A 26,538-nucleotide genomic window follows, 5' to 3' on the forward strand; every position below is an offset into this window, starting at 1 on the left:
GCAGTAGGTGGCAGCACAATGCACCTAATACAAAAAACGTATGTTTTTGGGGGTGTCCGGATACTTTTGATCACATAGTGTAAGTACTGTAATGGTCATGTTTAAAATTACGTACAGAAAACCACATGAACCAGTGGACTTATCATTGTTTGAGGATAATGGTAGGCCTGATAGCCTATTGCCACTAAAATGTCAGTTTTGCAGTCTTGTAGGGCTCAAATTGCTGTACACTACATGCTTTACATGAATTTTGGTGTCCAGGACAGTAATCACTCATACCGATTGGGGTTTCAAAAATATAGTCTACCATTTCCACACATCTTAAAGATCTTTAGTCCACTAAATCTCACTACTGCAGCTTTTGGGAAATAATATAGTGGTCAGTGGCTCATTGTACTTCTTCTTCTTCTTCACCGTCTTCTTCATTTCATTGATTAAACAACCACTGCTGAAAAACACATGCTTGTAGCAACAGTTTAATATTATAAGGAATATTTACATGGTGCTTTCTATGGCCAAAAATTCAAGGGTTTTGTCCTCTAAACTCATATGACATTGAATCCAGCCTCTGAGATAAAGTATACCATTACTGTACAAGGGTCTCCCCTGGATAGAGTGATACACCAGTGGGCAAAAAAATTATGATCACTGTCCACTGCAAGGTTAAATGCCACTTCATGTAAGAAAGTACATAACTGAAGTAGACAAATGGGGACTCTACCTATGTAACAGCCTGTAAATCAGAAAATATCCTAGTATAAGCATCTTTGACAAAGGGAAGATAGTTATGGCCTGGCACCTGGGACTGAGCATCACGGAAATGATGATGCTGTTCATGTGCTACTGTCATGAGAATCTATGGAAAGTGGTCCAGAGATGGTGAAACTATGAGCAGAAAACAAGGTATTGGATGGCCAGTCCTCATCACAGAATGTGGATGTTGCTGGCATGCCCAATATGCAAAACAGGATAAGCTGTGATCTGTGACACATCTGATGACAATGTGTTTCATAACACATTGTTCAATGCACATTGTTGAACATGGGACTATGCAGCAAATGAGCACTGTTCCATTTTGACAAAATGATATTGTTAATTAAAGTGCAGCGTGTAAGAGATAATTGAGACTGGGTCATGGAACAATGGAAACATGTCACATGGCTAAATTAATCACATTCTTTGTTACATAAGGTTGATGGTTGTGTCTGGATACGCCATCAGCCAGGCAAATGACTGCTCAAAACATACAACAAACCATGGACGCAGGACAGTGGGGAAGTATTATGTTATGGTGGACATTCACTTGGGCTTCCATGGAACATGCAATAGAAAATGAACATTATTGTGGACCACCTGCAACCTTGCATGCTTGGTGTCTCCTTTGACAGCAATGGCACTTTCCAGCTAGATAATTGTCATTTCAAAAGGCCAGGATTGTGCTACAGTGTTTTGAGGAGTACGATAGTGAACTCACATTGATGTCCTGGCCACCAAATTCATCTGATCTGAACCTGTTGGAACACATTTGGTATGCTATTGTGTACTAGTGTCACACATACAAGCCACTGGCCCATAATTTGCAGGAGTTACATTACATGTGCATAAATACCTGGTGCTGCATACCTCCAGAAATCTACCAGGAACTACTTGGATCTGTGACATGCAGAATTGTTGTTGTATTTTGTTCCAAAATTTAACCCATGAGTTAGTAAGCAGGTGGTCATAATGTTTTGGTCCATCAGACTGTATTCCAACATTACATGGAGTACATCACATAACGAGAAATGTTCATGAGTAGTTTGAAGAATACAAAAATATCTGTCCATGAAATAAGTTGATCATTTCTGTAATCACCCACATTTGTTCACTTGATACTTCCTCTATTAAACACCTAGAATTTTAGACTGCCTCAAAGGTGTGTGTGTTGATTGATCTAAACATTACACTGTGGTATTAACACTGCAGCTCAAATTTTAAGAGTGTAAATACTATATGTGCATTATCATATTCAAAACTCTAAGTATATTCCAGTGACATATGAGAAAGAAGACTCCTATTAACACTCCATCATGAAAATTGTTTGCAGATATCCACCTCATGAAATAATTATACTTAAAAAATGAATGGAGTTTCTCATGTGAATGGTAGTTTGGCATCTAACATAAATCCATATATTATGTGCTGAGTGAACTTCGCTGTACTTCAGCTCAGCTTGCCACTCCCTCTCTTCTTGTCATAGTATGATAAAGGTGCTATCACCTAGAATAAAGGGGAATTGAATGAAAGAAGAGGCAGTGGTACTAAAGTACTCACACAAAGGGAAACTAATGTAGCTAGCCTTTATTTCACATATTCATCATCTGATTGTCATATTTCATATGCATTTAAATAACACTACTTATATACACTGCAGCAAGAGAGTAGGTGTCAAGTTACGTATGTCTTGTTTACTTTTAAAGCTGACAATGTGATGTGTTCTTAGACTCCTTTCCTGCATTTTTTGGAAAGGTGTTTATAGTGTGTTCCAGAATGCTACTCTTCAATCTCTCCCAATTGTAAATAGATAACTATGAGTATTTATTTGACCCACTTTATAGCTGTTCTGTACCTATTTTATTTCTTTTAGAATTCTGTATCATGAAATGAAATATTTTTTCATTATTATGCTCTTTTATTAGATATCTATTTTAATATCTTACTTTGTAACCTTGCTATTAATCATCTTAATAATGAAATCATTATTATGTAATATGTAAATAAGACAGGTTCCCCCATAGTAGGGTACATACAAACAGACAATAAGTTGGCAAATAAGTGCTTAGTTTCTTAAATATAACTATATTTTATTTCTGAAATAAAATGTCTTTCCTTGTATGTAAAATATTAGCAGTGTCAAAGTAATTTGTTCTTAGCTTATATGTTCCCATGTGCATAGAAATATAACCTTATAGGTAACTTATCATTTGGTTATACTTTTATTTAAATAAGACTTTTTTATACTGGTGCACTTTGTACATTTTGTGCAAAATTTGTATCAAATTTAACACTTCTTTTTAAAAACATTCTGATAGATGAATAGTTTGGTAGGATCTCTTTGGCCAAGTATGTGACAAATAACCATTCCTTTTATAAAAAATGAGCCTAATTATGCTATCATGTGCTTCAGACCATTTCTATCATCAGAATTTTCAGAAAACCATTCTTGTACTTTCAGCCTCTTCTTGTACTTTTATTCTTTTCATCTATTATTATACTTCACTGCATAACTTATGACACTGATGTGTAAAAACGAACTTCAACATGTAAATAATTCAATTAATCTTTGTTTTTGTATTATATGTAGTGATACGAAAATCATAACAACAATGCTACACACTAAAATGCCCTCTAATGCTTTCATGCCTATGATAATTTTATTTTTTAAAGTATCTATTTATTCATCCAGGCAACAGTGACGTCATTTGTATCCCCATATACTGTTAAAAAGGAACTCTGCAGTTTTTTATGATTGAGAAGAAATCATTTCACTATTTTTACGTGCGCAGTACATCTGACATAAAACAGATACACGTTGTGTATTCTGCATAAAATACTGTGTGACGACTGTTCTAAATTCCCAGTTTACTGCTGTATAGGGTGTGAAAAAACAGCCTTGCCCAATGTTCTTAATGCTGTTGACAAATTTGACAGGCCTGCTTCAACAACTTTTTGCAGCGAGGTCCCATGCATATATAGATAGATATGTATTTATCTTTTATATAACCTTTGAAAAAACTGGGTAGGAGGTGGTGCTTTCAGATTTCCAAAGACATTTCTAGATGTACTGTGGCTGTTTTTCAATATACTCTTCTGTCAGTGCTTCACAACCATTTGATAATGATATTTGACACCTTCAAATATTATACACTCCTGGAAATTGAAATAAGAACACCGTGAATTCATTGTCCCAGGAAGGGGAAACTTTATTGACACATTCCTGGGGTCAGATACGTCACATGATCACACTGACAGAACCACAGGCACATAGACACAGGCAACAGAGCATGCAGAATGTCGGCACTAGTACAGTGTATATCCACCTTTCGCAGCAATGCAGGCTGCTATTCTCCCATGGAGACGATCGTAGAGATGCTGGATGTAGTCCTGTGGAACGGCTTGCCATGCCATTTCCACCTGGCGCCTCAGTTGGACCAGCGTTTGTGCTGGACGTGCAGACCGCGTGAGACGACGCTTCATCCAGTCCCAAACATGCTCAATGGAGGACAGATCCGTAGATCTTGCCGGCCAGGGTAGTTGACTTACACCTTCTAGAGCACGTTGGGTGGCACGGGATACATGCGGACGTGCATTGTCCTGTTGGAACAGCAAGTTCCCTTGCCGGTATAGGAATGGTAGAACGATGGGTTCGATGACGGTTTGGATGTACCGTGCACTATTCAGTGTCCCATCGACGATCACCAGTGGTGTACAGCCAGTGTAGGAGATCGCTCCCCACACCATGATGCCGGGTGTTGGCCCTGTGTGCCTCGGTCGTATGCAGTCCTGATTGTGGCGCTCACCTGCACGGCGCCAAACACGCATACGACCATCATTGGCACCAAGGCAGAAGCGACTCTCATCGCTGAAGACGACACGTCTCCATTCGTCCCTCCATTCACGCCTGTCGCGACACCACTGGAGGCGGGCTGCACGATGTTGGGGCGTGAGCGGAAGACGGCCTAACGGTGTGCGGGACCGTAGCCTAGCTTCATGGAGACGATTGCGAATGGTCCTCGCCGATACCCCAGGAGCAACAGTGTCCCTAATTTGCTGGGAAGTGGCGGTGCGGTCCCCTACGGCACTGCCTAGGATCCTACGGTCTTGGCGTGCATCTGTGCGTCGCTGCGGTCCGGTCGCTGGTCGACGGGTACGTGCACCTTCCGCCGACCACTGGCGACAACATCGATGTATTGTGGAGACCTCACGCCCCACGTGTTGAGCAATTCGGCGGTACGTCCAACCGGCCTCCCGCATGCCCACTATACGCCCTCGCTCAAAGTCCGTCAACTGTACATACGGTTCACTTCCATGCTGTCGCGGCATGCTACCAGTGTTAAAGACTGCAATGGAGCTCCGTATGCCATGGCAAACTGGCTGACACTGACGGCGGCGGTGCACAAATGCTGCGCAGCTAGCGCCATTTGACGGCCAACACCGCGGTTCCTGGTGTGTCCGCTGTGCCGTGCGTGTGATCATTGCTTGTACAGCCCTCTCGCAGTGTCCGGAGCAAGTATGGTGGGTCTGACACACCGGTGTCAATGTGTTCTTTTTTCCATTTCCAGGAGTGTATAATCTTTTCAGAAAGAATATTACCCAACATTGGAGTAAAACTCATTGTAGTTCTCCCAGAAAAATATAACTATTAAATTCTTCATTAAAGTGAATGAGGACAGTAACATATTGCCCATTATTTCCATGTTACCATAATACCCAGTAAAACTTTCTTTTTCTTTTTATCTCCACTGTAACTTCATTCCCTGAGACAAGACAGTCAGTGCCTTCATGGAAAAATGTTAGCTATTACCTGTGGAACCATGATTGTACTCAGGCATGCACCTCTTGATCCAAAGAAAATTGATGGCCACATATATTTCTTCAGGGCTCCAAAAATATAGAAATTGTATAGAGAATGTGTAAGGGCTTCCCAGCAAAACATCTGCAGCACAGTTGAAACAACCTTGGCAACATGTGGGTGGGCATTATCATGCCTTCCATCAACCATTTATTTAATTATTTATTTACATATCAAGTTCGATAGGACCAAATTGAGGAGCAAATCTCCAAGGTCATGGAACTTGTCAGTATATGAACTTACAACATAAAAGTAATAACAGATAAAAATAAATGCTCATGAACCTGAAAAAAAGTCAGTCCATAAGTTTAAGCAAACGCTATCAGCAATACAATGAGAATCAGCTTCATTTTTCAAGGAACTCCTCAACAGAATAGAAGGAGTGACCCATGAGGAAACTCTTCAGTTTCGATTTGAAAGTGCGTGGATTACTGCTAAGATTTTTGAATTCGAGTGGCAGCAGTATGCTGCACACCTTTTTGCACAAGAGTTAAGGAAGTCCGATCCAAATGGAGGTTTGATTTCTGCTGAGTATTAACTGAGTGAAAGCTGCTTATTCTTGGAAATAAACTAATATTAGTAACAAGAAACGACAATAAGGAATATACATATTGAGAGGCCAATGTCAAAATACCCAGACTCGTGAACATAGGTCGACAAGAGGTTCGTGAACGCACACCACTTATTGCCTGATCCACCCGTTTCTGAGCCAAAAATATCATTCTAGAATGGGAAGAGTTACCCCAAAACATAATACCATATGACATAAGTGAATGAAAATAAGCAAAGTAGACTAATTTACATGTCGAAGTATCACTCACTTTCGATACCGTTCGAATAGTGAAAATGGCTGTATTAAGTCTTTGAACAAGATTCTGAATGTGGGCTTTCCACGACAGCTTACTATCTATCTGAACACCTAGGAATTTGAACTGTTCAGTTTCACTAATCATATGTCCGTTCTGAGAGATTAAAACGTCAGGTTTTGTTGAATTGTGTGTTAGAAACTGTAAAAATTGAGTCTCGCTGTGATTTAACGTTACTTTATTTTCTACAAGCCATGAACTGAGGTCATGTACTGCACTACTTGAAACCTAGTCAATGTTGCACACAACATCCTTTACTACCAAGCTAGTGTCATCAGCAAACAGAAATATTTTAGAGTTACCCATAATACTAGAGGGCATATCATTTATATAAATAAGGAACAGGGGCGGCCCCAACACTGATCCCTGGGGCACCCCCCACTTGACAGTACCCCACTCAGATCCCACATCACAGCCGTTATCAACATTGTGAATAATGACCTTTTACTGCCTGTTGCTAAAGTAAGAGGTGAACCAATTGTGAGCTACTCCCCTTATTCGTAATGGTCCAACTTCTGGAGCAATATTGTGTGATCAACACAGTCAAATGCCTTTGCTAAATCAAAAAATACGCCAAGCGTTCGAAACGTTTTGTTTAGCCCATCCAGTACCTCACAGAGAAAAGAGAATATAGCATTTTCAGTTGTCAAATGACTTCTGAAGCCCAACTGTACATTTGATAGCAAATTGTGTGATATAAAATGATCAATTAACCTTACATACACAGCCTTTTTGATAACTTTTGCAAACACTGATGGCATAGAAATAGGTCTAGAATTATCTACATTATCCCTTTCTCCCTTTTTATAAAGCGACTTTACTACTGAGTACTTTAATCGCTCAGGAAACTGACCATTCCTAAAGGAAAAATTACAAATATGGCTAAATACAGGGCTAACATGTGCAGCACAGTACTTTAATATTCTACTAGACACTCCATCATAACCATGAGAGTCCTTAGTCTTCAGTGATTTAATTCTTGACTCAATCTCCCTCTTGTCTGTATCACAGAGGAGTATTTCAGACGTCAATCTCGGAAAGGCATTTGCTAAGAAATTTATATGATTTCCTGTAGAAACTAAATTTTTATTTAATTCACCAGCAATGCTCAGAAAATGGTTGTTAAATACTGTACATATCTCTGATTTATCAGTAACAGAAATATTATTACTGCAAACTGACTTTATATCATCGACCTTGTGCTGCTGGCCAGACACTTCCTTCACAACTGACCATATGGCTTTAATTTTATCCTGTGAATTAGCTATTCTATTTGCATACCACATACTTTTTGCCTTGCTAATAACATTTTTAAGCACCTTACAATACTGTTTGTAATGGGCTACTGTAGCTAGATTGTGACTACTTCTAACATTTTGGTATAATTCCCGCTTCGTTCTACATGATATCCTTATCCCACTAGTCAGCCAACCGAGCTGTCTATTAGTGCTAGTACCCCCATTTAGAATGTTCCAATGGAAAGCAACTCTCAAAGAGCATGAGAAATGTGTTATGGAAAGCATTGTATTTATCATCTATATTATCGGTACTATAAACATCTTGCCACTCTTGTTCCTTGACAAGTTTTGAAAGACTCTCTATTGCTGTTGGATTAACTTTCCTACGTAGTTTGTAATTAAATACGGCATTGGTTAGAGTACAAAAACCTTTTAGTGTTAAAATTTGTGCATCATGGTCTAAAAGGCCATTCACCCTTTTACTAACAGAATGCCCATCTAGCAATGAAGAATGAATAAAGATATTGTCTATGACTGTGCTACTGTTCCCCTGCACCCTAGTTGGAAAAAACACAGTTTGCATCAGATCATAGGAATTTAGGAGATCTACCAACATCCTTTTCCTTGCACAATCATGTACAAAATTAATATTGAAGTCACCACATATAACTACTTTCTGGTACTTCCTACAAAGTGAATCAAGAACCCTCTCTAACTTAAGCAAAAATGCTCTGAAGTTGGAGTTAGGGGACCTATAAACAACAGCAATTAGAAGTTTAGTTTCACTAAATTCAACTAATGCTGCACAACTTTCAAATATCTGTTCAGTGCAGTGTCGTGATATGTCTATGGACTCAAATGAAATACTGTTTCTTACATACAGAGCCACTCCCCCACCCCGCAAGGAACTCCTTGAGAAACAGCCAGCTAATCTGTAGCCTGGTAAAGGAAGCCTCTGAATTGTCAAATTATTTAAGTGGTGCTCTGATATACCAATAATTTCAGAGTTAACATCTTCATACTGACTTTGTGAAACACAGCAATCTGTGGATGCTTTGTAAAAAAATGAAACTGGAACACCCAGGAATGTTGACAGACAGTATCATTCTGTTACAAAATAATGACCACCCACATTTCAACAAGTTTGTTTCAGCAACACTGCAGATGTTCTGCTGGGAAGCTCTTACACATCTTTCATACAGACTCAATCTCTCTCCATACAATTTCTGTATTTTTGGAGCCCTGAAGAAAGACACTCATAGCCACCATTTTGCCTCAGATGAAGAGGTGCACACCTGGTTACAATCATTCTGTAGGCAACTGCAAACATTTTTCCATTAAGTCGTTGGCCATCTTATCTCTCAGTCAGATAAATGTATGAACATTTATGGTGATTACTTTTGAAATAACAAACAGTTTACTTACTTTTTCCATGTGTCTTGTTTTCATTTGACTGTCAATTATAAATGCCTCCTGATACTAAGAGGTGACCAGGCTCAGTCAAGTTGTACTCGCGTGTTCTTAAAAACAATACATGTTTAAAAAGATGAATGATGAAGTTTGAAAAGATGAACTGTGCTTCCTCTGTATGGTGAATGGTTGTCTTCAATCATATAATTTATTTGTTTCAGGTGTAATAGAGCAGTTTCATAATACAGTGTTTTAATACAGGATAAAACACATTGTACATAGAATAAATTTGTAATCTTGTCTTGCAGTAATAAAAAATGAAAGTAATGAAATGTATACTAGAGTTATCACCATAATTAGATGCGCTTTGTGGCTTTATATCAGTATTCTGTTGATGACTTTCTGATAAATACCAGTGATGTGTTCTCATCTCTGACCACTGATTACAAATTTCTCTTCGTGTAAACAAGCTACAATTAGGACTTCATGAATATTCATCATTGTTCCATTAAGACAGTTGTCTGAGATGGAAATATTTTCCATAAGGATGGCAATGTGTCATGAGCATGTGGAACACAATAGTGACTCAGCTGCAGAAAACATGTCCAATAGAAATTTCATACGTTTTTGGCATTAGTATACTAATTCAATATTGGAATTTTCAATTTACAGAAAGGTGTTACATACCTTTTATGGTGCATATCACAGTGGTCATAGTGCAATATTATCTCAGATGACTTCATGCAAACTGTAAACGCGAAGAAGAAATTACTCTAAACTAATCCACTCCAGTACTTCTGCAACAACCATTGATCAGATTTTTATAAATAAAGGTAAACATACCTGCAACATAAAAGTTGTAAATAATGGATTTGGTGATCACTGTACCCAGATTCGAACAGTAACTATTCCCAAAGACGTAAAAAATTATAGCTAGTATCAGGAAATTCAGTGATGAAAATGTAGATTACTTTTGGTCTCTCCTGAGAAAAGCAAACTGGACTGATCTTCACAGTTCAAAGAATACTGGTGATAAGTCTAGTAAACCTACATCTACATCATTACTCTGCAATTCACATTTAAGTGCTTGGCAGAGGGTTCATCGAACCACAATCATATCTCTCTACCATTCCACTCCCAAACAGCGCGCGGGAAAAACACCTAAACCTTTCTGTTCGAGTTCTGATTTCCCTTATTTTATTTTGATGATCATTCCTATGTATGTAGGTCAGGCTCAACAAAATATTTTCGCATTCAGAAGAGAAAGTTGGTGACTGATCACCTCATACTTTTCGTTATTTAGCATCAACTGCCACCTGCCACACCATACAGTAATCTTTTCTAAATCGCTTTGCAACTGATACTGGTCTTCGGATGACCTTACTAGATGGTAAATTACAGCATCATCTGCGAACAACTTAAGAGAACTGCTCAGATTGTCACCCAGGTCATTTATATAGACCAGGAACAGCAGAGGTCCCAGGACGCTTCCCTGGGGAACACCTGATATCACTTCAGTTTTACTCGATGGTTTGCCGTCTATTACTACGAACTGTGACCTTCCTGACAGGAAATCATGGATCCAGTCGCACAACTAGGACGATACCCCATAGGCCTGCAGCGTGATTAGAAGTCGCTTGTGAGGAACGGTGTCAAAAGCTTTCCGGAAATCTAGAAATACGGAATCAACTTGAGGTCCCCTGTTGATAGTGGCCATTACTTCGTGCGAATAAAGAGCTAGCTGTGTTGCACAAGAACGATGTTTTCTGAAACCATGCTGATTACGTATCAATAGATTGTTCCCTTCGAGGTGATTCATAATGTTTGAATACAGTATATGCTCCAAAACCCTACTGCAAACCGACGTCAATGATATAGGTCTGTAGTTTGATGGATTACTCCTACTACCCTTCTTAAACACTGGTGTGACCTGCGCAATTTTCCAATCTGTAGGTACCGATCTATTGGTGAGCAAGCGGTTGTATATGATTGCTAAGTAGGGAAATTCTAGAAAAAATACAGTGACAGTTCCCACATTATATAGAAACTTCAACCTGCAACATCAGTTTTTAACAATGATGGGAAAAAATGTCTCAATCGGTGAGTGAGACAAAAGTTTTTGATATACATATTCAAGAAAATGTGAAATGGGAAGTGCGCCTGAATAAATTAAATAAAAAGTTAAATACAGTTATATGCTGTAAGAATAGGCTTGCAAAATACAAGCATTGCATCAGTGGTTGGAATGTAGTATGGTAGGGTCCAGACACTACTGAAGTTCGGAATTATCTTTCAGAGGAACACCATAAGTAGCAAAAAGACATTTACACTATAGAAAAAGATTGTCAGAATAATAAAACATGCTAAAATACAGAGATTCCTGTAGACCAATATTTAAAGCTCTCGATATACTTTAATCTACTGAGTATAGACTGGAACATCCAGGGATTCATTGCAGGAGGTACAAACAACTTGCAAAGTACACATGAATACATTCTCAGAAAACTGTCTTCAGCAGCTAGTTCAACAGCCCACATGCAACGGAAATATCTTAAACCTTGTAGCTACAAACAGGCCAGACCTTATTAATAGCATCAGTACAGAGATAGGTATTAGTGATTATGATGTCTCTTCATAGCGACTATGTTTACAAAAGTTAGTAAGTCCATCAGGGCAGCTAAGAAAGTGTTTCTGCTAGAAAGAGTAGATAAGCAGTTGCTAGCATCACACTTGGACAAGATGCATCTACATCTATACTCTGCAAACCTCCTTGAAGTGCACAGCAGAGGGTACATTTCATTGTAGGAGGTATTAGGGTTTCTTCTCGTTCCATTCACGTATGTAGCGTGGGAAGATTGATTGTTTGAATGCCTCTGTGCATGCAGTAATTGTACTAATCTAATCCTCATGACCCCTATGTTAGTGATACACAGGGGATTGTAGTATATTTCTAGAGTCATCATGTAAAGCTGGTTCCTGAACTTCATTAATAGACTTCCTCAGAATAGATTGTCTATTTTCAAGAGTCATCAAGTTCAGTTCCTTCATTCAGTCTGTGACACTCTCCCAGGGATGAAACAAAGCTGTTACCATTTGTGCTAGCCTTCTCTGTATATCCCCTGTAAGTCCTATTTGGTACAGGTCCCACACACTTGAGCAATATTGTAGAATAGGTCGCACGAGTGATTTGTAAGCAACCTCTTTTGTAGACTGATTGTAATTCTCCAGTATTCTACCAATAAACCAAAGTGTACCAACTGGATTACCCATGACAGCCCATGTGATCATTTCATTTCATATCCCTAAATCGTGATATACCCAGGTATTTGTATGAATAGGCTGATTCCAACAGTGACTCATTGATAGTATAGTCATAGGATACTACATTTTTCTGTTTTGTAAAGCGCACAATTTTACATTTTGGAACATTTAAAGCAAGTTACCAATCTTTGCACCACTTTGAAATCTTATCAAGATCTGACTGAATACCTATGCAGCTTCTTTAAGACATTATTTTAATATAGATAATGGCATCATCTGCAAAAAGTCTGAGGGTACTATTAATGTTGTCCCTAAGGTCATTAATATGCAGCATGAACAGCAAGAGTCCCAAAACACTTCCCTGGTCTCAACCTATTTCCCTGGGGCACACCTGAACTTACTTCCACGTCTGATGATGACACTCTATCCAAGACAACAAACTGCAACCTCCCTACCAAAAAGTCCTCAGTTCAGTCACAAATTTCATGTGATAACTTGATAACCTATATGATTGTACTTTTGACAATAAGCATAGGTGTGTCATTGAGTCAAATGCTTTTTGGAAATCAATAAAAACTGTATCTACCTGACTGCATAGATCCAAAGCATCCATAAAGAATGCCACATATAGAACACATGTGTGACCCATTCTTGAGTACTGCTGGGGTGTTTGGGGTCACTACCAGATCAGATTATAGGAAGACATCAAAGCAAGTCACAGGTTAAATTTAAGTATTAACTGTGTTTTTCTTACTTGTCACTTCTTTTTCCATGTGTTTTAGCTGTTAGGAAGCTTTAATTTTCGAGTACTAGTAATAGTGTTCCATAGAATTTGTGTATGTTTTGAATACAGTCCAGAGACACTTGGTGCTTATTTTCATTGTTTCCAACAAGAAGTATGTAGTAACCACAGTTTAGTCAGCTATCAGCCGCCTTTAGTGAATTAGCAGTCTAGTTAAAAGTTGATTATTGAATTCTCTACAGTAAATTGTTGATTTCTTAGGATGGATAGGATGTGTGACTGCTGTGTATGGATGCAGGAAGAGCTGGCCACTGTTCGTGAACAGCTGAATGTGCTTATGGCCGCAGTCAGCCATCTTCAGGCTGCTGCCTCGGAGTGTAGCGGCAGTAGGGAGTTTGGTGCGTCGCATGGTACACCCCAGGTGTTACATGCTTCACCCATGGTCCCTGCTGCCGAGACATCTTCATGGGTACCGGGTGTGGATGGGCCCAAGGGGACTGGCGGGTTCAACAGCGTTCGCATTGCACGAAGCAGAGGGTCAGTGTGGAAGTTGACCATGTGGCATTGCCCACTCTGCCTGTGAGCAGACAGGTGGCTGCTCCTTCAGCAAGGTCTGAGCAGGCACACGAGGGTAGGGATTTATTAGTGACTGGGAGCTCCAATGTTAGGCGGGTGATGGAGCCCCTTAGGGAAATAGCAAAAGGGTCGGGGAAGAAGGCCAGTGTTCACTCTGTCTGCTTGCCAGGGGGTGTCATCCAAGATGCGGAGGAGGCCCTGCCAGTGGCGATAGAGAGCACTGGGTGCACCCAACTGCAAATTGTTGCTCATGTCGGCACCAATGACTCCTGCTGTCTGGGTTCAGAGGTCATCCTCAGTTCATACAGGTGGTTGGCGGAGTTGTTGAAGGCAGAAAGCTTCACTCGTGGGGTGGAATCTGAGCAGACTATTTGTAGTGTCATTCACAGAACCGATCGCGGTCCTCTGGTTTGGAGCCAAGTGAAAGGCTTAAACCAGAGGCTCATATGATTCTGTGGAGATCTGGGGTACAAATTTCTTGACCTCTGCTATTGGGTGGAGAAATGTAGGGTCCCTCCGAATAGGAACACGCAGGAAGCAGTTACAAGGGTAGCGGAGTATGTGTGGAGTGCCTATGTGGGTTTTTTTAGGTTGGAGAACTTCCTCCCTAGGCCTGACAAGACACCTCCTGAGACGCAACAAGGTAGCAGTAGGCAAAACGCAACAGGGAATGACAATATTAATGTGGTAATAGTAAACTGCAGGAGTGTCTATAGAAAGGTCCCAGAACTGCTCTCATTAATAAATGGTCACAATGCCCACATAGTATTAGAGACGGAAAATTGGCTGAAACTAGTTGTTATAGTTTTGGGTGGAGATTATAATTTACCAGATATAGACTGGGAGACTCAAACATTTATAACTGGTGGCAGGGACAAAGAAGCCTTTGAAAATTTTTTAAGTGCATTATAAGAAAACTACCTTGAGCAGTTGAACAGAGAACTGACTAATGGCAATAACATATTAGACCTACAAACAGACCCAAACTATTTGAAACAGTTAACACAGAACAGGGAATCAGCGATCATAAAGCGGTTACAGCATCGGTGATTTCAGCCGTAAATAGAAATATTATAAAAGTTAGGAAGATTTTTCTGTTTAGCAAAAGTGACAAAAAGCAGATTTCAAAGTACTTGATGGCTCAACACAAAAGTTTTATATCAAGTACAGATAGTGTTGAGGATCAGTGGACAAAGTTCAGAACCATCGTACAATATGCATTAGATGAGTATGTGCCAAGCCAGATCGTAAGAGATGGAAAAGAGCCACTGTGGTACAACAACTGAATTAGAAAACTGCTACGGAAGCAAAGCAAACTTCACAGCAAACATAAACATAGCCAAAGCCTTGCAGACAAACAAAAATTACACGAAGCGAAATGTAGTGTGAGGAGGACTATGTGAGAGGCATTCAACGAATTCAAAAGTAAAGTTCTATGTACTGACTTGGCAGAAAATCCTAAAAGATTTTACTCTTATGTCAAAGGGGTAGGTGGATCAAAACAAAATGTCCAGACACTCGGTGACCAAAATGGTACTGAAACAGAGGATGACTACTGGTGATGCAAAATCCCGAAGATTGGCTAAAATTTACAGACGCGCGAAATTTGGCACGGACTTCAATGTGAGATGCCTTTAATAGGTTCCACGAGACATTGTCTCGAAATTTGGTAGAAAATACGAAGAAATTCTGGTCGTATGTAAAGTACACAAGCGGCAAGACGCAGTCAATACCTTCGCTGTGCAGTGCCGATGGTACTGCTACCGACGACTGTACCGCTAAAGCGGAGCTATTGAACGCAGTTTTCCGAAATTCCTTCACCAGGGAAGGTGAATGGAATATTCCAAAATTTGAAACACGAACAGCTGCTTGCATGAGTTTCTTAGAAGTTGATACCTTAGGGTAGCTACCTTAGGGTAGCTTGCTAAGCTACTCAAATCGCTTGATACGGGCAAGTCTTCAGGTCCAGATTGTATACCGGTTAGGTTCCTTTCAAATTATGCTGATACAATAGCTCCCTACTTAGCAATCATATACAACCGCTCGCTCACCAATAGATCTGTACCTACAGATTGGAAAATTGCGCAGGTCGCACCATTGTTTAAGAAGGGTAGTAGGAGTAATCCATCAAACTACAGACCTATATCATTGACGTCGGTTTGCAGTAGGGTTTTGGAGCATATACTGTATTCAAACATTATGAATCACCTCGAAGGGAACAATCTATTGATACGTAATCAGCATGGTTTCAGAAAACATCGTTCTTGTGCAACGCAGCTAGCTCTTTATTCGCACGAAGTAATGGCCACTATCAACAGGGGACCTCAAGTTGATTCCGTATTTCTAGATTTCCGGAAAGCTTTTGACACCGTTCCTCACAAGCGACTTCTAATCACGCTGTGGGCCTATGGGGTATCGTCCCAGTTGTGTGACTGGATTCATGATTTCCTTTCAGGAAGGTCGCAGTTCGTAGTAATAGACGGCAAATCATCGAGTAAAACTGAAGTGATATCAGGTGTTCCCCAGGGAAGCATCGTGGGACCTCTGCTGTTCCTGGTCTATATAAATGACCTGGGTGACAATCTGAGCAGTTCTCTTAGGTTGTTCGCAGATGATGCTGTAATTTACCATCTAGTAAGGTCATCTGAAGACCAGTATCAGTTGCAAAGCGGTTTAGAAAAGATTACTGTATGGTGTGGCAGGTGGCAGTTGATGCTAAATAACAAAAAGTGTGAGGTGATCCACATGAGTTCCAAAAGAAATCTGTTGGAATTCGATTACTCGATAAATAGTACAATTCTCAAGGCTGTCAATTCAACTAAGTACCTGGGTGTTAAAATTACGAACAACTTCAGTTGGAAAGACCACATAGATAATATCGTGAGGAAGGCGAGCCAAAGGTTGCGTTTCATTGGCAGGACACTTAGAAGATGCAACAAGTCCACTAAAGAGACAGCTTACACTACACTCGTTCATTCTCTGTTAGAATATTGCTGCGTGGTGTGGGATCCTTACCAGGTGGGATTGACGGAGGACATTGAAAGGGTGCAAAAAAGGGCAGCTCGTTTTGTATTATTGCGTAATAGGGGAGAGAGTGTGGCAGATATGATACGCGAGTTGGGATGGAAGTCATTAAAGCAAAGATGTTTTTTGTCGCGGCGAGATCTATTTTCAAAATTTCAGTCACCAACTTTCTCTTCTGAATGCGAAAATATTTTGTTGAGCCCAACCTACGTAGGTAGGAATGATCATCAAAATAAAATAAGAGAAATCGGAGCACGAACAGAAAGGTTTAGGTGTTCGTTTTTCCCGCGCGCTGTTTGGGAGTGGAATGGTAGAGAGATAGTATGATTGTGGTTCGATGAACCCTCTGCCAAGCACTTAAATGTGAATTGTAGAGTAGTCATGTAGATGTAGATGTAGATGTAGATGACAGACTAAAGGCCGAAATACTAAATGTCTTTTTCCAAAGCTGTTTCACAGAGGAAGACTGCACTGTAGTTCTTTCTCTAGATTGTTGCACAGATGACGTAATGGTAGATATTGAAATGATGACAGAGTGATAGAAAAACAATTAAAATCGCTCTAAAGAGGAAAGGTCGCTGGACTTGATGGGATACCAGGTCGATTTTACACAGAGTACATGAAGGAACTTGCCCCCCCTTCTTGCAGCGGTGTACCGTAGGTCTCTAGAAGAGCGCTGCATTCCAAAAGATTGTAAAAGGGCACAGGGCATCCCCGTTTTCAAGAAGGGACGTCGAACAGATGTACAGAACTATAGATCTAAAATTGCTAAAGTCAATCAGTTGTAGATTTTTGGAACACATATTATGTTTGAGTATAATGACTCTTCTGGAGACTAGAAATCTACTTTGTAGGAATCAGCATGGGTTTCAAAAAACATGATCATGTGAAACCCAGCTCATGCTATTCATCCACGAAACTCAGAGGGCCATAGACACAGGTTCCCAGGTAGATGCCATGTTTCTTGACTTCCGCAAGGTATTTGATACAGTCCCCCACAGTCGTTTAATGAACAAAGTAAGAGCATATGAACTATCAGACGAATTGTGTGACTGGATTGAAGAGTTCCTAGATAACAGAATGCAGCATGTCATTCTCAATGGAGAGAAGTCTTTCGAAGTAAGAGTAATTTCAGGTGTGCCACAGGGGAGTGTTGTAGGACAGTTGCTTTTCACAATATATACAAATGACCTTGTGCATAACATCAGAAGTTCACTGAGGCTTTTTGCATATGATGCTGTAGTATTTTGAGAGGTTGTAACAATGGAAAATTGTACTGAAATGCAGGAGGATCTGCAATGAATTGACGCATGGTGGAGAGAATGGCAATTGAATCTCAATGTAGGCAAGTGTAATGTGCTGCAAATACATAGAAAGAAAGATCCTTTATAATTTAGCTACAGTATAGCAGGTCAGCAACTGGAAGCAGTTAATTCCATAAATTATCTGGGAGTAGGCAGTAGGAGTGATTTAAAATGGAATGACTATATAAAATTAATCGTCGGTAAAGCAGATGCCAAACTGAGATTCATTGGAAGAATCCTAAGGAAATGCAGTCCAAAAACAAGGGAAGTAGGTTACAGTACACTTGTTCGCCCAGTGCTTGAATACTGCTGACCGGTGTGGGATCTGTACCAGATAGGGTTGAAAGAAGAGATAGAGAAGATCCAACGGAGAGCAGCGCGCTTCGTTACAGCATCATTTAGTAATCACAAAAGCGTTATGGAGATGATAGATAAACTCCAGTGGAACACTCTGCAAGAGAGATGCTCAGTAGCTCGGTACGGGCTTCTGTTGAAGTTTCGAGAACATAACTTCACCGAGGAGTCAAGCAGTATATTGCTCCCTCCTACGTATATCTCGCCATGATGATAAAATCAGAGACATTGGAGCCCACACAGCTGCATACTGACAATCTTTCTTTCCACGAACAATATGAGACTGGAATTGAAGGGAGAACCGATAGAGGTACTCAAGGTACCCTCCGCCACACACCGTTAGGTGGCTTGCGGAGTATGGATGTATATGTAGATGTAGATGTAGAGGTGTGCTGCTAGATCTGTTACCTATAGATTTGAACAACACACAAGTATTACAGGGATGCTCCAAGAACTCAAATGGGAATCCCTGGAGGGTAGGCGACATTGTTTTTGACGAACACTATTGAGAAAAATTTTGAGAACAGGCATTTGAAGATGACTGCAGAGCATTTCTACTGCTGGCAACATACATTTTGCGTAAGGCTCACCAAGATAAGATATGAAAAATGGTGCCTTTTGATTGGAACAGGAAAGGAAGTGACTTGTAGTCGTACAGGGTACCCTCTGCCAATCGCCGTATGGTGCATTGTGGAGTATGTATCCAGATGTAGATACAGAAATTAAAATAAAAAAAACAGACTGAGAGAAATTTATGCTGCTCCTGGTTTGTTTATACATCTGTGAAGCACTAAGCATCACAATAACTAGCATCGTAAATGAAGAAAATATCTTAAAGCGTAACTGTGATTTTTACTGTAGTGATATAGAAGCATAACCTACATGTCAACACAGTACACATGACATCCTGTTTGAAATAGCAAGTTAGGAGTGCAGCTGAAAGAGTACTTGCTTGACCTCTTCTTCTAGTCTGCTTCTGAGTTTGTGGAGCACCATGAAAATCAGTATAATTGGTGAAATATCATACTATTCTTTCAATTGTCTTATTTGTTTTCATAAATTGGTTACCAGTATGCAACATGTATTGAATTATTTTTCAAAATCATAGTATGTGTAAATCATATTTATTAGTTCAAACATTACTTGTATTTTACCATAAGTGCAAGCTATGTACTAAATCATGATTTACATGGCCAATAAAGAAATAAAATAAAAGTACAAATCACCAACTGATAAATCAAAATAGTGCAGCAATTCAGACACCTAACTAACATTTGGGAGGAATATGGTTCAGATAAACAACCAGATTCAGGTTTTTGATGGTTCATCTAAGTCAGTGAAGGCATATTCTTTGTTAGGTCCTGTGAAATACACCAGATGGCAATTTCCTTCCACATACGTATCCTGTCTGAGATTGTACTTAATCTCAGTCAACCTTGTCTTCAGTGGATCATTAAACCCTAAACTACTTTCTCTGTAGACTGGGCTATTTAGAAATGACTTGCAACCAATCATTGCAATTCTGTCAATACCTCTCTCTACATTCCACATACATTATCCTGCACACTTTCCTGCATCAGTAATCATGACAGAGAGGCTATAGTAGTAAAAAAGCATAGTCAGAGACTTAAGGTTGGTTTCCAGAATGAGGTTTTTTACCCTCCAGCATGGCAATGGTCCAGATTACAGTTCATCACTTGTCCTAGAGTTTGTGTATCAGGAAGTTTAATATTACGTGTTAAAGGAAGATCCAAAACTGAAATTGTATAAAATGTATGAATGTAGTGTCATTTCTTCCAAAGAAATCAATTCTGCTACCAGTCACTTTATGAATGTTGTTGTATTTTGATGATTGTGGCACATTTTCAGAATATCTTCTCGTTTTCAGGGGCTTGTTGTTATACACTGAAGTGCCAAAGAATCTCATATAGGCAAGTGTGTTCAAATACAGAGATATGTAAACAGGCAGAGTATGGTGCTGCAGTCAGCAATACCTACATGACAACAAGTGTCTGGTGCAGTTGTTAGAGATTGGTTACTGCTGCTAGAATGGCAAGTTATCAAGATTTAAGTGAGTTTGAACATGGTGTTATAGTTGGTGCAAGAGCAATGGGACACAGTATCTCCGAGGTAGTGATGTAGTGGGGATTTTCTCATATGACCATTTCATCATAAATCAGAATATCAGGAATCTGCTAAAACATCAAATCTCCAACATCACTGTGGCCAGAAAAAGGTCGTGCAAGAATGGGATCAATGACAACTGAACAGAATCATTCAGTGTGACAGAAGTGCAAGCCTTCTACAAATTACTGCAGATTTCAGTGTTGGGCCATCAACAAGCTTCGAGAAAACATCACTGATGTGGGCTTTTGGGACCAAAAACCCACTCGTGTACCTTTGATGTCTGCATGACAAAAAGCTTTACATCTCGCCTGGGCCCATCAACACCAACATTGGACTGTTGATAACTGGCAACATGTTGCCTGGTTGGATGAGTCTTATTTCAAATTGTATCAAGTGGATGGTTGTGTATGGATGTGGAGAGAACCTCATGAATCCATGTACCCTGCATGTCAGCAGGGGACTGTTCAAGCTGGTGGAGGCTCTGTGATGGTGTCGTGTATGCAGTTGGAGTGAAATGGGACCCCTGATATGGCTCTGACAGGTGACATGTATGTAAGCATCTTGTCTGATCACCTGCATCCATTCATGTCGATTGTGCGTTCCAACAGGCTTTGGCAATTCCAGCAGGACAGCGCAACCCCCTACACATCCAAAATTGCTACAGAGTGGTTACAGGGATACTATTCTGGGTTTAAACACTTTTGCTGGCAGCCAAACCCCCCAGACATTAACTTTATTGAGCATATCTGGGATGCCTTGCAACATGCTGTTGAGAAGAGATCTCCACCCCCCTCGTACTCTTATGGATTTATGGACAGCCCTGCAGGATTCATGGTGTCAGTTCCCTCCAGCACTACTTCAGACATTAGTTGAGTCCATGCCATGTCATGTTGTGGCACTTCTGTGTTCACACGGGTGCCCTACATGATATTAGGCAGGTAAACAATTTTTTTTGGCTCATCAGTGTATATTTGTATATATGGTCATCTAGTTGTGTATTATTCCTAAGTGAGGTGATAATTTTATGTTTTGGTTTCTCAGGTTTATTTTTCTCTTTATAGAAGAAAGAAAAAAGATGAAACTAAATTTAAAATGTAGTATTTTGCTTGTAGTAACACACAACTAGATAATCAGATATAAGAATACCCAGGAATAAGCACCTGAAAATGAGATAAATTCTCAGATAGTGTCATACTTGTAAAAATAAAGCAACATTCATAAAAGACTGCTAGCAGAAAATTATTCCTTTTGAAAAAATAAACTCATATTCATACAGCTGCATGAATTTCTGTAACAGTTGTGTAATGGACAAAGTAAAATTAAAATCTATGAAACTGTCCATTAAATACAGGGTGATTCAAAAAGAATACCACAACTTTAGGAATTTAAAACTCTGCAACGACAAAAGGCAGAGCTAAGCACTATCTGTCGGCGAATTAAGGGAGCTATAAAGTTTCATTTAGTTGTACATTTGTTCGCTTGAGGCACTGTTGACTAGGCTGAAAACCAAACTACTCGAGGCAGCCCGTGACAGAGCACTTCATCACTGGCCTCCAAGAAGCCCTGATCTTACCCCCTGCGATTTTTTTCTTATGGGGGTATGTTAAGGATATGGTGTTTCGGCCACCTCTCCCAGCCACCATTGATGATTTGAAACGAGAAATAACAGCAGCTATCCAAACTGTTATGCCTGATATGCTACAGAGAGTGTGGAACGAGTTGGAGTATCGGGTTGATATTGCTCGTGTGTCTGGAGGGGGCCATATTGAACATCTCTGAACTTGTTTTTCAAACATTTTTAAAGTTGTGGTATTCTTTTTGAATCACCCTGTAGAATGCATAACTTTCAAATGAAACTTAACTTGCACAGATTGGTGTGTTCATGAAAACACCGATCAGTGCACCAAGCAGGAGCAAGGTGTAATCAGACCATTCGTGGATTGAGCTATAAGAACATGGAGGAAGAAACGGAACATTTAAAAGTTTCATATAGTCAAAATGGCTACTCTAATGCAGAGTTAAATAAAGCATGGCCCTCTGGTACTAATGGTGAGAAACAAAAAGCAATAGAAAATCTCTTTTTGTGCACACCGATAATTAGCATTAGCATAATTTTTAGAAAATGTTGTGTGCATGCAAACTATCAGAATTATGGAAAAAAAAGAACATGAATATTTTAATTCTTCAAAAGCCTGTGTTCTCTGCCAGCTACAGCATAAATATACAGAATCTCTCACACTTTTGTCAAATGTACATTAGAATGACAGAAGGAAGGAACAAGACACTGGACAAAGGACATAATCAACTGTTGTTGAGACAATACTTATAAAGTGACAGATCTTGTGTTGATGCCAGTGGACCATCTGATACCACAATTTAAACTAAAGTTTTGTGTATGTTTAATCATCACTACAGTATGGACTGTAGAACTTCCTATATATGAAAACAACTTGAACATGAAAAGAGGACTAAAATTATGGGTATTGGTGTCAAATAAACCAAATACAACAAACTGATTTGTTGTGTAGTCTCCATGACCCAGAGGAGCTTTCCAATGTTCAGATGACATCATAATGTAGGCCATTGTGTGGACACATTGTGTCCATCTATTCAGTTACTACCAGTAAATCTTTCCAAGTATACATTTTGTGAAGTGATTGGGTGATTTAAACTTCACTCTGATGTCGATCTGTTGTAGAATTTTAGAACATGTTTTTTGCTCACGTATCATGTCGTTTCTGGAAACCCAGAATCTACTCTGTAGGAATCAACATGGATTCCGGAAACAGCGATCGTGTGAGACCCAACTCGCTTAATTTGTTCATGAGACCCAGAAAATATTAGATACAGGCTCCCAGGTAGATGCTATTTTCCTTGACTTCCCGAAGGCGTTTGATACAGTTCCACACTGTCAGCTGATAAACAAAGTAAGAGCCTACGAAATATCAGACCAGCTGTGTGGCTGGATTGAAGAGTTTTTAGCAAACAGAACACAGCATGTTGTTATCAATGGAGAGGCGTCTACAGACGTTAAAGTAACCTCTGGTGTGCCACAGGGGAGTGTTATGGGACAATTGCTTTTCACAATATATATAAATGATCTAGTAGATAGTGTCGGAAGTTCCATGTGGCTTTTCGCGGATGATGCTGTGGTATACAGAGAAGTTGCAGCATTAGAAAATTGTAGCAAAATGCAGGAACATCTGCAGCAGATAGGCACTTGGTGCAGGGAGTGGCAACTGCCCCTTAACATAGACAAATGTAATGTATTGTGAATACATAGAAAGAAGGATCCTTTATTGTATGATTATATGATAGCGGAACAAACACTGGTAGCAGTTACTTCTGTAAAATATCTGGGAGTATGCGTGCGGAACGATTTTAAGTGGAATGATCATATAAAATTAATTGTTGGTAGGGTGGGTACCAGGTTGAGATTCATTGGGAGAGTCCTTAGAAAATGTAGTACATCAACAAAGGAGGTAGCTTACAAAACACTCGTTCGGCCTATACTTGAGTATTGCTCATCAGTGTGGGATCCGTACCAGATCGGGTTGACGGAGGAGATAGAGAAGATCCAAAGAAGAGCGGCACATTTCGTCACAGTGTTATTTGGTAACCGTGATAGTGTTATGGAGATGTTTAGCAAACTTTAGTGGCAGACTGTGCAAGAGAGGCGCTCTGCATCGCGGTGTAGCTTGCTGTCCAGGTTTCGAGAGGGTGCGTTTCTGGATGAGGTATTGAATATATTGCTTCCCCCTACTCATACCTCCCGAGGAGATCACGAATATAAAATTAGAGAGATTCGAGTGCGCATGGAGGCTTTCCGGAAGTTGTTCTTCCCGCGAACCATACCCGACTGGAACAGGAAAGGGAGGTAATGGCAGTGGCACGTAAAGTGCCCTCCGCCACACACCATTGGGTGGCTTTCGGAGTATAAATGTAGATGTAGATGTAGAAATGAAGTCTAAAAGTTTTTATCATGAGGCGTTTTTGCATCATCTATTAAGTTTCATGCCATGTCCAGTACTTAGCACATTGCCATTGTGTTTTAATGGTTCAGTAGGTGCTGATATTTGGGGAACAAGGAGCTTGTGGTACTTTGGTTAGCAAGATTTCTCTCTGTGTGTCTGATGATCTTCTGCCACACTCAAAGAGCACATGGATGCAAGTGAATCTCTGTGTTGATGAACTAGCCCCTCAAATGATTGCTACAGCATTTATCTCGGCTTGAATCACAATCAAACACTACTACATTTCAAGATTTGATAGTTTTTCATGAAAAATAACAGTACTGAAAAATCATACATGTTGGTGCCTGATTAAGGTGATTAATTAAACGTTAGGATATAGTCATCAGTTCATAAGGGTCAGGTCTCAAAATTTTGTTTAATTACCTTGATTTAGATTCACACTTGGATTTTTTAAAATTGGCTTTCACTATCTTCAATAACATGATAAAGATTGTAAGAAGAGGCATGCAGTGATTGACAAATACACTGCAGACAATTTCATTACTAGGGACACTGCGCAGGTTCCATTTGCTTTCCTGCAGATATTGTGCCAGATGAGATAATTCTGATTTGTAGTTCATCTGCTGAGTAGTGTCTGAAACATCTTACTTCTGTCAGTATTATGCATTTATAATTGAATGACATTTAATTTCGTGTGTCTCCGGAGATATGGAACTGTGAAAGTTCTTCTGATTGTCTGGCTAAGTAATATTGTTGTTTTGCATTATGTTCAAAAAGTAAATGGTTAAGTATGGTGGGGAAGAAAAGTCAGTGCTAATCGTGCTGCTGTAGAAACCGATGAATTAAAATCATTTAATGGAGCATACATTTAATTTAAGTTGCTAAATATTCCTTTATGTCCGATAATCTCACTCTAAGCATACGTTAAAGTTCATTACCACTGGAGGATGTTAGATAAGTGTGTCAGATTGATGTACAGTGAGCATTTATCATAAACAAATGTGACTATCTTATGTGGCACCTGTGTATAGACCATTAATTTGCGATCAACACACACACTGCATTATTTTTAATATGATTGCTAACATATGAGAACTTTATTCATGGTTAAATTGTCTGTTATTCTTCTTGTTGTGTGTTAACATGATTTTTTATAAATATTAATCCTTTCTACAGCCAGTCTTCAATGATCTCTTTCCCAATGTAACTATAAGTTAAATAATTTTTGCAGTTCTTGCAATGCTGTATCTTCCATTATTTTCTAATCATTTTATTGTTACTAAACAGTGAGGGTGTAATCTTTTATACAATTAATATCAAACAAACAAATATTTATATGAGATATTGCCTTTTTCTATTAGAAGCACTTAGACTAAAATAAAATTTTATGGTCATTTGCATTCAAACAAGCAAATACCATGACCCCTTTAAACCTACAGAGATGCAGTTCTATGTAATAGGATTGATTTTGAAGGTGTGTGTGTGTGTGTGTGTGTGTGTGTGTGTGTGTGTGTGTGTGTGGTTTTTTGCAGAGTGCTTGCTTGCACAGAAGTATAGCAATCTTTCTTTTCATGTTTGTATTCAACACTGTAATTTGTATCTGTACATTAATGTTTTGTAGGATTAGATACAGTTATACTGAAAAACTGTTTTTGTGTGTGATACAATTTTCACTGTTTTATCAAAGCTCATTAATAGTTCAAGAAAAGTGATCTTACAACCAAATAAGTACTTCATAACTGTTTACTGGACTTTAAAATGAGAAGTAATTGATATTAGATATTTTATATGTAAACCAGAGTTACACACAGTGCATGAAACTTTTTTTAACAAACACACAGCTTTCATCAAGTCCACTACTAGTAATTAAATAAAGGAGAAGACATTTGTTATTTCTCTAACAAACCCTGCAATCTTTCTCTCTTCCTCTTAACAGTTTTCAGACAACCAAACAGGGCATTGTAGACCCTATGTTATCCATTTGGGGCCAACAGATGTTTGTTAATGAAGACACAGACCAGTAAGTCGACACACTACTACAGTATATACAG

The 26,538-nt window shown here is 39.4% G+C and overlaps 1 protein-coding gene across 3 annotated transcripts in view; it reads left to right on the top strand.

Moving 5' to 3' along the window:
* The window catches only part of LOC124554816 (syntaxin-binding protein 5), a 981,379-nt gene that overhangs the window by 911,013 nt on the left and 43,828 nt on the right, over nucleotides 1-26,538 (top strand). For 2 of the 3 annotated variants that reach the window (XM_047128475.1, XM_047128477.1), the window contains exon 20: nucleotides 26,424-26,507. The exons of the other annotated variant lie outside the window; for it this stretch is intronic. In XM_047128475.1, coding sequence (XP_046984431.1) covers nucleotides 26,424-26,507 — 84 coding nt within the window. The remainder of the gene's footprint in view (nucleotides 1-26,423; nucleotides 26,508-26,538) is intronic. 3 annotated transcript variants of the gene reach the window in all.

Source organism: Schistocerca americana, chromosome X, assembly GCF_021461395.2.
Source record: "Schistocerca americana isolate TAMUIC-IGC-003095 chromosome X, iqSchAmer2.1, whole genome shotgun sequence".
In the NCBI taxonomy this organism is placed as follows: domain Eukaryota; kingdom Metazoa; phylum Arthropoda; class Insecta; order Orthoptera; family Acrididae; genus Schistocerca; species Schistocerca americana.